The 16,425-nt window shown below is 40.5% G+C and overlaps 1 protein-coding gene across 3 annotated transcripts in view; it reads left to right on the forward strand.

Moving 5' to 3' along the window:
- The window catches only part of COL19A1 (collagen type XIX alpha 1 chain), a 374,472-nt gene that overhangs the window by 52,277 nt on the left and 305,770 nt on the right, over nucleotides 1-16,425 (forward strand). For all 3 annotated transcript variants that reach the window (XM_082405049.1, XM_082405048.1, XM_082405047.1), the window contains exons 5-7: nucleotides 8,818-8,941; nucleotides 10,999-11,274; nucleotides 15,099-15,179. In XM_082405049.1, the coding sequence (XP_082261175.1) occupies nucleotides 8,818-8,941; nucleotides 10,999-11,274; nucleotides 15,099-15,179 (481 nt within the window). The remainder of the gene's footprint in view (nucleotides 1-8,817; nucleotides 8,942-10,998; nucleotides 11,275-15,098; nucleotides 15,180-16,425) is intronic.

The raw sequence follows: 16,425 nt of genomic DNA on the forward strand, positions 1-16,425 counted from the left end.
TCCAAAAGACTGAAGAGGAAGGAACACTCCCAAAGACATTCTATGAAGCCACCATCACCCTGATACCAAAACCAGACAAAAACACTACCAAAAAAGAAAATTACAGGCCAATATCTTTGATGATTATAGGCTGAAAAATTCTCAACAAAATATTAGCAAACTGAATCAAACAACACATAAAAAAGTTCATACACCATGACCAAGTTGGATTGACCCAGGAGTCACAAGTATGGTTCAACATATGCAAATCAATCAATGGGATACACCACATCAACAAATGAGAGGATGAAAACCACAAGATCATCTCAATAGATGCAGAAAAAGCATTTGATAAAATTCAACATCCATTCATGATAAAAATCGCTATGAAAGTGTGTATAGAGGTAACATATCTCAGCATAATAAAAGCTATTTACAATAAACCCACAGCCAATATAATAATCAATGGTGAAAAGCTGAAAGCCTTCCTGATAAAATCTGGAACAAGACAAGGATGCCCACTCTCACTACTTCTCTTCAGCATTGTATTGGAAGTCCTAGCCACAGCAATCAGACAAGAAAAAGAAATAAAAGGTATTCAAATTGGTAGGGAAGAGGTAAAATTGTCACTATATGCAGATGATATAATAATATATATAGAAAACCCTAAAGACTCCACACAAAAACTATTAGAACTGATAAATGAATTCAGCAAGGTAGCAAGATACAAGATTAACATACAGAATTTGGTTGCATTTCTTTACACTAACAATGAAATATAAGAAAGGGAAAGTAAAAAAGCATTACCTTTTAAAATCGCACCCCCCCAAAATAAAATACTTATAAATAAACCTCACCAAGGAGGTGAAAGACTTATATGTTGAGAACTACAAAACATTAATAAAGGAAATTACAGACGACTCAAAGAAATGGAAAGATATCCCACGCTCTTGGATTGGAAGAATTAATATTGTTAAAATGGCCATAATATCCAAAACAATCTACAGATTTAGTGTGATCCCTATTAAATTACCCATGACATGTTTCACAGAAATAGAAAAATTATCCTAAAATTTATATGGAACCATAAAAGACCCAGAATTACCAAAGCAATCCTGAAGAAAAAGAACAAAGCAGGAGGCATAACCTTCCCAGACTTCAGACAATACTACAAGGCTACAGTAATCAAAACAGCATGGTACAGGCACAAAAACAGACATATGGATCAATGGGACCGAATAGAGAGTCCAGAAATAAACCCACACACCTACTGTCAATTAATCTTCGACAAAGGAGGCACAAATATACAATGGAGAAAAGAAAGTCTCTTCAGCAAGTGGTGTTGGGAAAGCTGGACAGCCACATGTAAATCAATGAAGTTAGGACACACCCTCACACTATACACAAAAATAAACTCAAAATGGCTTAAAGGCCTAAATATAAGATAAGACACCATAAAACTCCTAGAAAAGAACATAGGCAAAACATTCTCTGACATAAATCATACCAATGTTTTCTTAGGTCAGTCTCCCAAGGCAATGGAAATAAAAGCAAAAATAAACAGATGGGATCTAATCAAACTTATAAGCTTTTGCACAGCAAAGGAAACCATAAACAAAATGCAAAGACAACTTACAGACTGGGAGAAATTATCTGCAAATGATGCAACTGTCAAGGGCTTAATTTCTAAAATATACAAACAGCTCATACAACTCAATAACAAAAAAGCAAACAACCCAATCAAAAAATGGGCAGAAGACCTAAACAGAGATTTATCCAAAGAAGATATACAGATGGCCAATAGGCACGTGAAAAGATGCTCAACATTGCTAATTATTAGAGAATTGCAAATCAAAACTACAATGAGGTACCACCCCACACCAGGCAGAATGGCCATCATTAAAAGTCTACAAGTAACAAATGCTGGAGAGGGGGTGGAGAAAAGGGAACCCTCTTACACTATTGGTGGGAATGTAAATTGATGCAGCCACTATGGAAAACAGTATGGAGGTTCCTCAAAAAACTAAAAATAGAGTTGCAATATAATCTAACAATCCCACCCAGACAAAACTATAATTCAAAAGGATACATTCACCCCTATGTTCATAGCAGTACTATTTACAATAGCCAAGACATAGAAACAACCTAAATGTTCATCAACAGATGAATGGATAAAGAAGATGTGGTATATATATGTACAATGGAATATTACTGAGCCATCAAACAGAATGAAATAATGCCATTTGCAGAAACATGGATGGACCTAGAGATTATCATACTAATTGAAATCAGAAAGAGAAAGACAAATACCATATGATGTCACTTATATGTGGAATCTAAAATATGACACAAATCAATATATCTATGAAATATAAATAGACTCACAGATATAGAGAACAGATTTGTGGTTGCCAAGGGGAATAGGCGGTAGGGGAGGGAAGGATCGGGAGTTTGGGATTAGCAGATGCAAACTATTATATATAGGATGGATAAACAACAAGGTCCTATTGTATAGCACAGGGAACTACATTCAATATCCTGTGACAAACCATAATGGAAAAGACTATGAAAAAGAATATATATATATATATACACACACACACACACACACACACACACACATATATGTATAACTGAATAACTTTGCTGTACTGAAGAAATTAGCACATTGTAAATGAAGTATACTTCAAAAAATTTTAAAAAATAAAGATGGCAATGGAAAAAAATGTTACAAGGCTAAGCACAACATGGGGAATATAACCAATACTTTATAATAACTATAAAAGAAGTATAACCTTTAAAAATTGTGAATCACTATATTGTAGACCTGTAACATATAATATTGTACATCAACTATACTTGAATTAAAAAAATTTAAAAAGAGTGTCAATACATCAAGACAATAGAGCAATCACAAATATGTACCCCAAAACAAAGCCCCCAAATTCATGAAGCAAAAACTCACAGAATTGAAGGGAGAAGTAGACAATTCAACAGTAATAGTTGGAGACTTCAATAACCCATTTTCAAAATAGATAGAACATTAGACAGAAGACCAGTAAGGGAATAGAATACTTGCACAAATCCACAAGCTATTTAGACCTAACAGACTGTAGAACACTCCACCTAACAACAGCAGAATACACATTCTTCTCAACTGCATGTGGAACATTCTCCAGGGTAGGCCATATGTTATGTCATAAAGCAAGTCTCAATAAATTTAAAAGGACTGAAACTTTCCTGCTGTTATAGGATTTTAAAAGCAGTCCCATTCCTAATACTAGGTTTTCTGTTCATAATCTAGAGTTCTAATTTTCCTCTCCTAACTGATTTTAAGAACTGATTAAGGCAGGAATCTTCCTTTTTCCATCTTTGTAAGCCTCTGTGGGGATTCAGCAAACATTTGTGTAGATCCAGCTTTGCTAACTAGCAGTCACTGATTTGTTTGGTTTTGCACAATGTTGGTCTGGACAGTGTTTATGAAAAATCTGAAACAGTTGCCAAAATTAAAACTCTAAACTTCTCAGATAAAAATCTGGGTATTTGGCTTGTCTTGAAAAATGGGATGAACTGGCAACCCTGGACCCGCTTCCCCATATGGTAAGAGTTGGCTGGAGCTAATTAGCAGCTGCCCCTGTAGATGGGCTGGACTCTGCATTTCCCTTAGTCTACGTGTGTGTCCTCTACGTGAGAATGGGTAACAGTGCTGTTATTAACTCACTTGCTCTATTTGTTTTTACTATAGAATTCTTAAGAGGAAAGTGAAAATTTCTTACATGCACATTTCTATCCAAGACAGAAAAACTAAAGCTAGACTTAGAGGGGGCCATATGTTATTTTTCTTTTGGTTTACAGATTTTTTGCAACTGAATTCAGGGCATTAATTGATTCCTTTAATAATATTTATTGAGTGCCTACCTTGTGCAGGCACTGCTCTAGATGCTGGTGAACAGGATAGACAAAGAACCTTAGGAAGCTTACATTCCAGTTTCCTGTCTGGGCCCTAGAGTCATGTGGTTGTGACTCTTGGTTTATATCAATGAAGACAGGATGTCTTCAGTGTTAAAAACTTCAGAAGGACCAAGGGGAGTGAGGATTTAGAAGAGGCCAGGGGATTAGGTGATTGGGAATACTTTTATTTTATTTTACTTTACCTTTTATATTATTTCATTTCATTTTACTTTATTTTATTTTGACTGCTTTTATCAGTTTTACCCACAGGATCTTAATAACAGATGAGCACAGAGACATCTGTCATTGTGCTGATGAGAAGCCAATAACAAAAACAGACATTTCCAAAGTCACCCTTCTGGGTTCTTAAACATGGTGCCAGGTCTCTCCTGTCCTCCTCACTCTGGGTGAGGTTTTTAAGTCTGGCGGCCATGCTGACCAGAGCTGACCCTACAGAGTGCCCCCTTTTATTCTTCCCACTGTCTGGGGGTCTCTTCACCAACCTTAGTGACTGCTTACCAGCGACGTCCCTGGAGTGTCTGTTGGAACAGGAGGTGGACAGGGAGCTGACCCAAGGGTTCCAGCCGCCCACTGACACCCAATAGTCACTACGTGGCTAAGGTGACCAGCACTGTTAAGTAGGCGTGAACAAGCCTACCAGGGCGGCAGTGACACACCGGAACTTCACGGAACCACCGGCAAATCACAGGGTACGCGGGACTGAATACCCCAACGGCTTTCCGTGTTGGAAAGAATTCTGCATCGGAAGTCACAGGACCTGGCCCGCAGCCCAACTCACTCGCCATTAGCCATCTGGGTGATGGTGTCCCTGGGTGAGGAGTGAAGGGCCGGACCCAGAGGCCTCTGGATTCCAGCAGCACTGGTTCTGGGGAGATCTGCCCCCTGGGATGGCATGGAGGCGGGAGGGGCCATGTGGGAGCACGGGTGGGGGAGGAGGAGCTCGGAGACAGTGGCTCAGGACACAGTCCTCTGGGGCTGGACACCGGGGACAGTGGCCCGGGACACAGCCCTCTGGGGCTGGACTCCGGGGACAGTGGCCCGGGACACAGCCCTCTGGGGCTGGACTCCGGGGACAGTGGCCCGGGACACAGCCCTCTGGGGCTGGACACTGGGGACAGTGGCCCGGGACACAGTCCTCTGGGACTGGACCCTGTGTCCCACTCGCGGATGGCCCGGCCTGCCCCGAAGGCGTGGCGGGAGGAGACGGGCCTGGGTTTGGCCCCAGGAGATCCTGCAGGGCGACCGCGAGCACCGTCCCTTGGACAGGATGCCGGCCCCGCTGAGGCCTGTCCCCCGCGAGCGCGGTCTCCGCCCCCGTCAGCCCGGGCAGCCCCCGCACGTCCACGCCTGTCTGCGGCCCGGGCTCAGCGCCCCCTCCTCGTTTGGCGCAGAGCGTCCGAAAGGGCCTCCCCAGGACTCACCAGCTCAGCCCTCGGACCGGCCTCCAGCTGCCCCGTCTCCTCCGGCCTCTTCTGTGACCTGGTTACATCCTCCTGCAGAATTCAGTTCACTGTAGCCACGGTGCCGCCTGGTGGGTCACTCGAGCCCTCCGTCCAGGCGATGATGCCCACGGCCTGGCCCATAGCGGTTTCCACTCGCCTCCTTCTTCAAGTACCCAAGGGGCCCCTCCCGTCACCAAGTTTCGGCCTAAAATCTAGGTCGGAACCCACATGACAATTTTCCTCCAAGTGGTCCAAAGGGGTTCCGAACTCGGGGACTTGTCTCCGCGCAGGCGCGCTCTGAGAGCCCCTAGTGTCGTGGGTTTTCTCCCTCGGGACGAGATTCAGGCGCGTGAAGGGCGGAAACCGAAAGAGGGGGAGGCCGTCTTTTTAGGGCGAGGGTGAAGAGTGACCGTCGGTACTTCAACATTCCAGATGCTCCAGAAATGATCGACCTTGCAGTGCTTGGCGGAGGGGGAGGGGGGAATTCCTTAAGTTTAAAAAGGGGTTATCTTTTCATTATTTTCCAACATCCTAATTAAAAGCAAAAGTCAAAAAAACTGACAAGCTTCCACAGCAGGGATATTGCCTGAATTCCGAAGAGCACATTTTCTGATCCGCTCGCCATCCCCAGTACAAATCCCACAGTTATTCATTATGGGTGGAAATCCCATTTGGAGATAAGCCCATCCGGTTCTTGTATTAACTTCTTGACTGGGTAAGCTAGGCTGTTTTTGCCATCGTGACTGTGGCCGCTGCCCGGGCTCCTCCAACATTGCCCTGCGGCGTCTCCAGCTCCCCTCGGTCGGCCGCTGCGGTTCCCCCTCAGGCCCGCAGCGGCGCGCTCCTTTCTGGCGGGAACCGCGGCTCCCCCACCCGCCCCGCCCCAGGCCCCCTCGCCGATTGGGTGAGAGCGCTCACGTGACGGCCCGCCTCGGGAACAGGGGCGCACCGTGAGCATCCTCGCGAGAGCTTACGGGACTGCTCTTAGAATGCAGGACGGCTCAGGGCGGAGGGCTGTGACAGTGTGACATTCTGAGTCTTCATTTAAGAAACTTGGTGGATACCTGGAAGGGTAATATAATGCTGTAGCGAGGATGGAGGGAGTTTTGTCTGTTTTACAGCAGGGGAGAGGGTGAAGATATGCATACATTTGTAAACCGAGATAAGAGGGGCGTCGGTGAGGGAGAGATGGGAGATGGAGTTTTATCCTCTAAAGTGCAGAAATGACTGTAGAGTGGGAGATGAAGCCACAGAGACAGACAAAATACATTCTTAGAAGACGGGAAGCAGTGGGGTCACAGGCAGCAGAGAGGAGGAAGTTAGAACCTCGGAACCGCAGGGCGGGGTGCTGCTGGCACGTGGGCTGGGGTACCTCCCCGGGCACGGGAGAGGCTCATCCCGGGGAGGCACCAGCCAGCCTCTGTGGAGGCTGGAGAGGGGTGTGTGTGTGTGTGTGTGTGTGTGTGTGTGTGTGTGTGTGATGAAAATGAGGCCCCGGGTTGCCTCCTCTTTCTTCAGCCAGCCAGACAAGATCTGAGAGCCAGAAAGCCTCCGGACTGGGGGTAAGCAGGTTAGTGAAAAAGGTAAAACTAGAGTTTATATATATTTAGAGGCAGACCTCCTTTTATTGTGTTTCACTTTATTGCACTTCATAGATACTGGATTTTTTACAAATTGAAGGTTTGTGGCAACCCTGGGTTGTCAGATGATGGTTAGCATATTTCTTTTCAGCAGTAAAGCATTTAAAAAATTAAGGTATGTACGTTTTTAGATATAATGCTGTTGCACATGGAATAGAGTACAGCATAGTGTAAACACAACTTTTACACACACTGGAAAACCAAAAAATTCGTGTGACCCACTTTATTGTGATATTCACTTTATTCCAGTGAGCTGGCCCCAAACCTGCAATATCCCTGAGGTATGCTTATGTACATATACCTACATTCATACACTATATACGTAAGTGTGTGTGTGTGTGTGTGCGTGCGCACGTGCGTGAGTTTAACCAACTAAGAACTTTAGGCCAGCATAGCTTTTTTTTTTTTCATATTTGTTCCTGATTTCCCTACCACTTGTGACTTTTTCTCTAACACAAAGTGTAAAACCAAAGTTTCAGAATTCTCCGTGAGTTTGGTTGTCAGTTTCAGTGGACCTTGGTGTGATATTCCCAGTGAGTAGTTACCATCTCAATGTATGATGTTTTATTTATATAAACAACTTCTGGCTGTGTTAATCCTTAAGAGAATTCTTACCTACTACTCCTCATGATTTCTTGAAAGAAAAGCAAGATTCCTGCCTTGCAGAGTTTTTACATACAATGCAGATAACTTTAAAAGTCAACTTGGAGGAATGTATCTCTCCATGTTTTCCAATGAAAGTCTAAATATGATTTATGTTCATGGTGAATTTTTTTCCCCAAGTTTCTTCATGGATCCAGTGAGACCAGTATTTTGAAACAAGGTTGAGGCAGAAGCATATTTGGACTGTCTTTAGGCTTCTCTCTGCTACCTAGAAATAATTTACTTATTTTCTGTAAGAATAAAAAATAAGCTAAAATGTCTTTATTATATTTAGTTTCAGTCCTAAATTGATACCTACTAGGAAATCAGAATTAGGAGTTCATTTTGCAAGGGTTTAATATGACAAAAGTTCTTTGGAAGTATACATTTAATTGCCAGCAGTGTTCTTTGAAATGCTCTGTACTTCTCTCTACAGATAAAGCCTAGGGGTAGGGCTTCCCTGGTGGCGGAGTGGTTGAGAATCTGCCCGCCAATGCAGGGGACACGGGTTCGAGCCCTGGTCTGGGAAGATCCCACATGCCGCGGAGCAACTGGGCCCGTGAGCCACAATTACTGAGCCTGCGCGTCTGGAGCCTGTGCTCCGCAACAAGAGAGGCCGCGATAATGAGAGGCCCGCGTACCGCGATGAAGAGTGGCCCCCGCTTGCCGCAACTAGAGAAAGCCCTCGCACAGAAACGAAGACCCAACACAGCCATAAATAAATAAATAAATAAATAAAATTTAAAAAAAGCCTAGGGGTACTATTTATTTCCTCTATAAATGTCTACTGTTTGCGAGACTGCAGTGAATTCTGAGATTCTGTTGGAACATCTTGTTCAGTAAATGAATGTTGCCCCATAGTACTATAGTGTAGTCACTCGCTTTTACACACCTCAAGCTTTAACAACAGCTTCCCGGGAAATTTTTTGAAAGGGAAAGAACAAGGATACAAATTCCATAGGTAAAAATAGGCGTGGATGTGTCCATGTATGCATTTGGTAGAATGCTATAAACATGCATAATGAATTCTAAACTCATTGAGAAAATGTGACTAAGATGTTGTGTTGCAGAGACCTTCATACCGAGATTTTCTGTCCTTGCCTTCAGTTTTCCCACAATGGTTCTTTGTTTTTCTCCCACAGTAAGGTGTTTCCCAAAGGCCTTCCTGAGGAGTTCGCCATAGCAGCCGTGTTTCGGGTACGAAGAAGCACCAAAAAGGAACGGTGGTTTCTGTGGCAGGTTTTAAACCAGCAGAATATGCCACAGGTAAGGAACCAGAGAGATGTACTGATCTGTGTCCTCTGGTGGGATTAGGCCAGGTGAATCTTGGAACTGTGGGCATAAATTTGGGAGCAGACCTCACGCACGGATATTCTGTCATTTAGAGGAATCATCCACAGGGAAATGCGAGTATTCTCAGAGTTAGAAGGATCTTGCTGAGATTTGTAATGGGAGAGCCTGGTGGGTGAGGCAAGATTAGTTTGTTTTCTGTTTTTGTTTTGTTTTTCTGTTTGTTTTTTTCTACTAGGTTCCTATTTTTGTCTGAAGACACTCTAACTACCCTTCCTTTACAACTGCTTCATTGACACCAAGACCACCTCACTAACGACTTCTTCATTTCCTATTATTTTTGATATTATACATTATTTTAAAGCTGTTCATTGTTTCCTCTGAAAATCCTTAGTGAATTAAGAGATGCGATATAAATATTGATTCCATCAATAAAAATAATTGAACACATGCTAGATGCTAGTTAGTGACAAAGATAAGAGACTGGCAAAGCGTGATTCCTTTTCTCAGGGAGCACGTAGGTCTGGGGATGCCACGTATGGGAACAGCCTATTGGAGCATGACCACAGGGTGACAAGTGTGGTGGCCGAGGACAGCTGGGAGTTGGGTGGGGACTGTGCGAGCATGGAAAGGACGGCTTCCCCAGATGGGACACGAGAAGAGCAGGGGTCTAGGAATACTTGTGGGAGATGTGGCATTTGGGCAGAAAGGAGGGGACGCAGGTGCTCCAGGGAGAGGAGGTAAACATCACAATTACTTATGGGCACCATCCATCTGTGTTTATTTCCATACATATCCATTGAAATGTTTTTCATTTCACTGGTCTTTTAATATGTTATTATATAGTCACAATATTAAGATGGAAATATGACTTGAACAGAAAGAATATGTCCTCTATGAAAATGTATTTTCTTGGCACCATGCAAATCATCAAAGGTTAAAGAAGTTGATCTCAGTTTCCATGCTAAGAGAAGTGATCATTTCTTATTGTTTTTAAATTAGTAACATTTAATTCTTGAATCACTCATACAGAATTATGTATATACTTAGATACACACACACACACACACACACACACACACACACACACACACTCCTAGATGTCCTCTCAAGAAAGGAGCATATTACATTCACCAGATATCCCATATTTAAACCATTTTTGTAGCTGGATGTTTGCTGTTCTTATATGTTAACAAATCCGACAGACGCAAGTATCATCTAAAACATTTTACTGAGTGCCTCTGTTCTACTAACATGCAGCTTGAGTTTTTTTTCAATTATTTTATTTTTTATTGGAGTATAATTGCTTTACAGTGTTGTGTTAGTTTCTGCTGTACAACAAAGTGAATCAGCTATATGTGTACATATATCCCCATATCTCCTCCCTCTTGAGCCTCCCTCCCACCCTCCCTATCCCACCCCTCTAGGTGGTCACAAAGCACCGAGCTGAGCTCCCTGTGCTATGTGGCAGCTTCCCACTAGCTAGCTATTTTACATTTGGTGGTGTATATATGTCCATGCTAGTCTCTCAATTCGTCCCACCCTCCACTTCCCCTCTGTGTCCACAAGTTCGTTCTCTACGTCTGCATCTCTTTTCCAGCCCTGCAAATAGGTTCATCTATACCATTTTTCTAGATTCCATATATATGCGTTAATATTCAATATTTGTTTTTCTCTTTCTGACTTACTTCACTCTGTATGACAGACTTTAGGTTCATCCACATCACTACAAATGACCCAATTTTGTTCCTTTTTATGGATGGGTAATATTCCATTGTATATATGTACCACATCTTCTTTATCCATTCATCTGTTGATGGGCACTTAGGTTGCTTCCATGTCCTGACTATTGTAAATAGTGCTGCAGTGAACATTGTGGTGCATGTGTCTTTTTGAATTATGCTTTTCTCAGGGTATATGCCCAGTAGTGGGATTGCTGGGTCATATGGTAGCACCTTGAGTTTTGATTTGTGTGCTTTAATAATTTTTAAAACTGAATTTCAAACATTTAAAGATCATTTGCATTTTTGCAGGTTTCTATAGTAGTTGATGGTGGAAAGAAGGTGGTGGAAGTTATGTTCCGAGCTGTGGAGGGAGATGTGTTGAACTACATTTTTAAAAATCGAGAACTCCGTCCTTTGTTTGATCGTCAGTGGCATAAACTTGGCTTCAGTATACAATCCCGGGCCATTTCGGTCTATACAGACTGTAACTTAGTTGCAAGCCGGCATATTGATGGAAAGGGCACTGTGGACTTCCACGGAAGGACTGTTATTGCGACCCGAGCTTCAGATGGCAAGCCTGTGGACGTGAGTTGTGAACTAGTAACATTTATAAATTAAAATAAAATATCTTATTAAAACCTTTTTCCTTTAATAACTGTATAAGATATTCCCTTCTCAACACTGTTTCAATTAATTTGCTATCAGATGTGTGAAGCATAGCTATGTATTTCCAACTATATTTTTACATATATTATTTTCTATCTATTTTCACCCATTTTTCCCTAGCCTGTGAATTTAAAAGAACTAGGTTATGCCTTAAAAAATAAGGTTATTAAAATTAAATGTTAGTAAAAATTGAAAATATTATACAAAAGTAAGCTTGGTCTAAGTTCCTATGTCTTGAATAGAAAGGACTGGAAAAAGATGAAATTTAAGTTAAATGGTTCCAGATTATCTGGTGTTTTCATTCAAGAATAATAAGCTATTTATTCATCCTCAGAATCACAAGTGTTTGTATTGCAGAATATTTTTCATTAGCTTATAATGTTTTTTTAGAGTTCTGTTGGACTGAAACACAACAGTAGGTCATTTGGATGAGAACAATTGTCTAGTAAAACCTTTTCAGATGAAAAGTTTCTTTAAAAATTATATTTGATGCTCACATGATACAGATTTATTATTAATTTCCCAAAGGCCTATAATGTTTAAAAAGGGGGATATATCTAAATTTGATGACTTCACATTTTCTTATGGGTGGAATGATGGGAAAACCCATAAAAATAATCTGAATGCAGGTCACCAATAGGAATTGTTAACGCAAAGCCCTTAACAGTTCAATTTTGTTTCAAAAGTACGGTTCTGTGCTCATAGATGTTTGGCCAGCATATTATTTCTAAAGGCCCCTGTGGAAGGCATCAGAGATAGATGACAGATGGATAGATATTATATATGTGTGTGTGTGTATATATATATATATATCTCCAATAAAATATTATTTTTAAACTGTCTTCTCTCAGACACAATGAACAAATCAGTGAGAATGTCATAACTAGGGTTCAGTGATGATTATCAAAATACCTCAGAGCAGGAGAAGCCAATTCTGGACATAAGACATCATGGCATCAGGGAGAGTGAGCTTGCTTGGGGATCAGACAGATGTGATTGTAAATCCTAGCTCATCCACTTAACTCTCATGATCTGCTCATTTATCTTGCTCACTCTTAATTTATCTGAGTCTCGGTATCCTAAATTATAAAATAATATTGGTAGACTCCCTCGTTATAATTGCATAGCGTATGTGCCATAGTGCATAGTATGTGGTCAGTTTTCTGTGTATTCATTTATTTATTTAGGGCCAGACATGCCGTTCAACCCTGGCATAAAAGAGTGGAAAACAACAACAGCAAAATCTGCTCTTCTCTCAAAGATCTTAAAGGCTCAGTCTGTGTCAGAACGATGGATCAAGTCTGTGTCAGGCAATGGTGACTGCCAATAATAATCACAGTGTTAATTGTAATGACAACAGTCCTAGACAGACCTTTCAGAAAGGTCTCTCCAGGGTCAGGGAGGAAGTGGAGTCCAGCAGCTAAACCTCAGAGGTGTGACTTCCAGCAGTGGGTGGAGTGTAGGTAGACGGGAAGTGATCTTCAGGGAGTTCTAGTAACAGTAGTAGGGGTGGCGGTAGCCCTTGCTGGAGCGCTGGTGTTGCCGGGAATCTGATCTCCTGCAGGACTAGCGAGGGCAAAGTGGGGAATGGCAAGAACCAGAGAACATTAGGATTGGGATATAAATTCATAACCTTTGAGGGAGAGATGACAATGAGAGAGGAGCAAGTTATTCCAAGAGTGGGGTCCTGGCTCCAAGCTCCCCTCTGAAGGTTGAGTGTTGTGTCCTGTGTCTAATTAACTTTTTACTCAAGGGAACAACCTGAGGCTGAAGAATATCACTGTGTGTCCTGATGAAAAGCCACAATGGGAAAATTATAGTCTTACAACACTTTCATAGTTTAATGTGGAATCTTAGTTCACTTAAGAAATAATATTAAAGCCATGTCACGATGATGGAGCTTTTAGAGGAGAGAGTCACTGTTTAAGTTAAACAAACAAATAAAATACATGTTTTAGTTTTTAAAGATTCTTGGTCCTACTAAAACTCTAAGTGAACTAATTTTTTTATCATCTCCATACAAGCTCTGTGATTTATAAGATGTGTTGTAATGTGCAAATGTTTTGTTTATTCAGAACGTAAGTTATCAAAAAAAACTTCTAATGATTATGTTTTATTTTACATATACTACCCGTGTGCTTTCGTGCAGAGAAATAGGTGACAAAACTGATAAAAGGATTTTTTTTTTTAAACAAAAAAATTCTGTGTGACAGGGTCAGTGCATTCTCATTCTAAAGCACTATGTCAGTGAAGGATTCTAAAGCAACTAATGAATTAAATAAGCATAATTAAACTAGGCTGACTGTAGTTTCAGTGTCATGGGTACTTTATTAGGTTCTAATCCATGAAAAATTGATCATCTATCTTCAGTTAAGTAAAATAATTCATATGAAGGCCCTAGCACAGTGGATGATACATAATAGAATTTCAGTATTTATTGACTATTTAGATAACAGTGTTGATGATAAATTAGTTTTAGTTAAGGAGAATATTAATTAATTGGAGTCTCTACATTCTTCATGCTACATAATGGGTATGTTACTGCCTGGTATTTCATTAGACTATATAAGACAGTGTATTTAAACTTTATAAATAAAAGTTTACTTCAGTAACCTTGCAAAAAGTTTTAGAAGAGAAATCATTAAGTTTCATTTCATCTCAGAATTTTGCATTGGCTGCAAATCTTAGGCTGCTCATGAATCCAAAAGATGTTTGGAATTCTTAATGCTTTCTATGAGCTGAATTGATTTTGTTCATCTCAGTGTAGAGTAATAGTTACAGCTTTTCCCCTCCTTTCTTGCTTTTTTGGTGTTGGGTTAGCGATTCAGAGCTAACCTCAGATATCTGCTTTCTATTATCATAGGATTATTATATTATTATAGTTGGGTCTTACTATAGAAAGTACTTACTGACCTCAAAGAAATACATAATCTACCTCTGTTACATTAGGAGACAGAGAAAGATGGGGAAAGAGGAGAGAGAGAGAAAGAGAGAGAAAGGTGGGGAGGAGAAGGAGGGGGAGGAAAGAGGTTGTTCCTGACCTATGTTATATGTCAAATCATCATAAGATTGATTATTAATTAAATTATTAAATTTACAACCACAAACTAATTTGAAGCAGCCTCTCTGTGCATCTGTCACATTGAAATTTTGTTAATAGTCTGTACCATTTACTTTCTCTGATGTGGTTGTTTGATCTTGCACTTGAAGACATGATTGTACTTTCCTGAAACTACTTTTAATTTCATGTCCAAATGCCATCAAATGTGAATTTGCTGAGCAAATAGAAGAATCAATTATTTTTGTAAAAATACTGTGAGTCTTGCTCAGGAGTATGCCATGTAACATAAAATCCATAGGTATTAGACAGTATCCATGAAAAATAGATAAAAACTAAATACCTTTTTTTTTTCTTCTTATCGTAGTGCATTACCTCTCTTTAATTAAATACTTCTTTTTAATGGTTTGAAACAAGGAGCAAAGATCTGCAATTGCTCTATTACTTGATTTCCTTTACATATAGATCTATCTCAACAGCCAAATCCATTTCTGTTTCTCAAATGGTCCATAAAATCATGAATCCTAAATTAAGTAAAAACCAAAATATCTGCCGGTGATTTATTTGTATAACTATTAGCTTCTATTTTTCTTTCCAGTTAAATTACCATCGTTCTCAAATGCCTAAATGTGATTTTCAAAAAGAGAAAAACTAATGATATATCTTATTACTAATTTTTTAATAGGTTGAAATTCACCAACTTCAAATCTACTGTAACTCGAGCATCGTAGCTCAAGAAACGTGTTGTGAGATATCAGACCCTAAGGTAAGCTCAGTTTTTGGTGTGTGAAGACTGTAGAAGGCCAGTTGCCTGGGCTGTAGAGTCACGTGTAGGGCAGCACTGAACGTCTTCTCTTGAAGCCAGGCAAGCAAACAGTTCCAAGCAAGAGACCCCTCATGGGGCTGTCCCATCATCTGTTGTCGCAATTTTAATCCCAGTGCTTCATCTTGAACTTCAGGAAAGATATGGCCTCACTTTGGACTCCACATGAGTAAAAGAGAATTTATGCCTTTCTCGCTAAACCATGCTCTGACGGTAGCATCAGCATTTTCCAGTTACAGGGGTTTTAGGTCTGTGATCGTACGTTATTCTCACTCACTTCCCTCTCCTAGCCGTCACCCTTCCTGGCCAGTTTTCCTTTGTGAGAGATTTTTCACCTGCATCTTCCCCTCTCCTGTTACCGCCGTGGTCCACCTTTACCTCGTGCCCGGATCGTCTCATTATTGTGTCATCCGCCTTCTCTGTCCCCACATAGCCAGAATAAGTCTCTGCATCACTGCTTTGTAGGTTCATTTACCTTCTTTCACTAAACATCTGTTATTCAATAACACTGATCTTCTAGACACTGTGCTAAGGAACAAGGCTGGCTGACGTGAATAAGGCACATTCCCGGTCCTCTGTTCATCTCACCCTCAAAGCCTTTGGTTACTCCCTGTTTGCAACAAATTAGAAATTCAGTTTCTTAGTCTCTCATTCTTAATATTCTCAACCTAACTCTACAACTATTACTTTCTTGTACCAACCTTCCATTAAAAAAACCCCACTAAATTCAGTACTTTCTGTATCTCTTATTGCAATGGCCATGTGTGTGTCTTATATTATTAGATATAGTTGTATTTGTTTTTAATTTATTCAGCTACCTTTTAAACTCATTGAAGGGAATTATACTTTTGTACCCTTCTTTTATGATTAGTGCTTTGTTTGTAAAAGATGTCAAAACATTGTTTCTTGACTTGTTGACTGGTGTTTGAAAGGGATTAATTCTGAAAAGTCTTACAGAAAGAACATATGAAAAGTAAAAGTAAAAGGTGAAAATGTTATTCTTTGGGTCAGAAGTTCTAAGCTTACCATTGAAAATTGTAAGATTTATTCATAGTTTAGTAGTTCAAAAATATTTTTAACTTCTATCACTCACTTTGGGTAGTAGAATAATAATGTGATCAACTGACTCAAAGCATAGCTAAGTCTGTAAAAATTATATGTTTTGCTAACGTAACTTGGTTTTATAAAC

This window comes from Balaenoptera borealis (genome assembly GCF_965194805.1).
Source record: "Balaenoptera borealis genome assembly, chromosome: 9".
Taxonomy (NCBI): domain Eukaryota; kingdom Metazoa; phylum Chordata; class Mammalia; order Artiodactyla; family Balaenopteridae; genus Balaenoptera; species Balaenoptera borealis.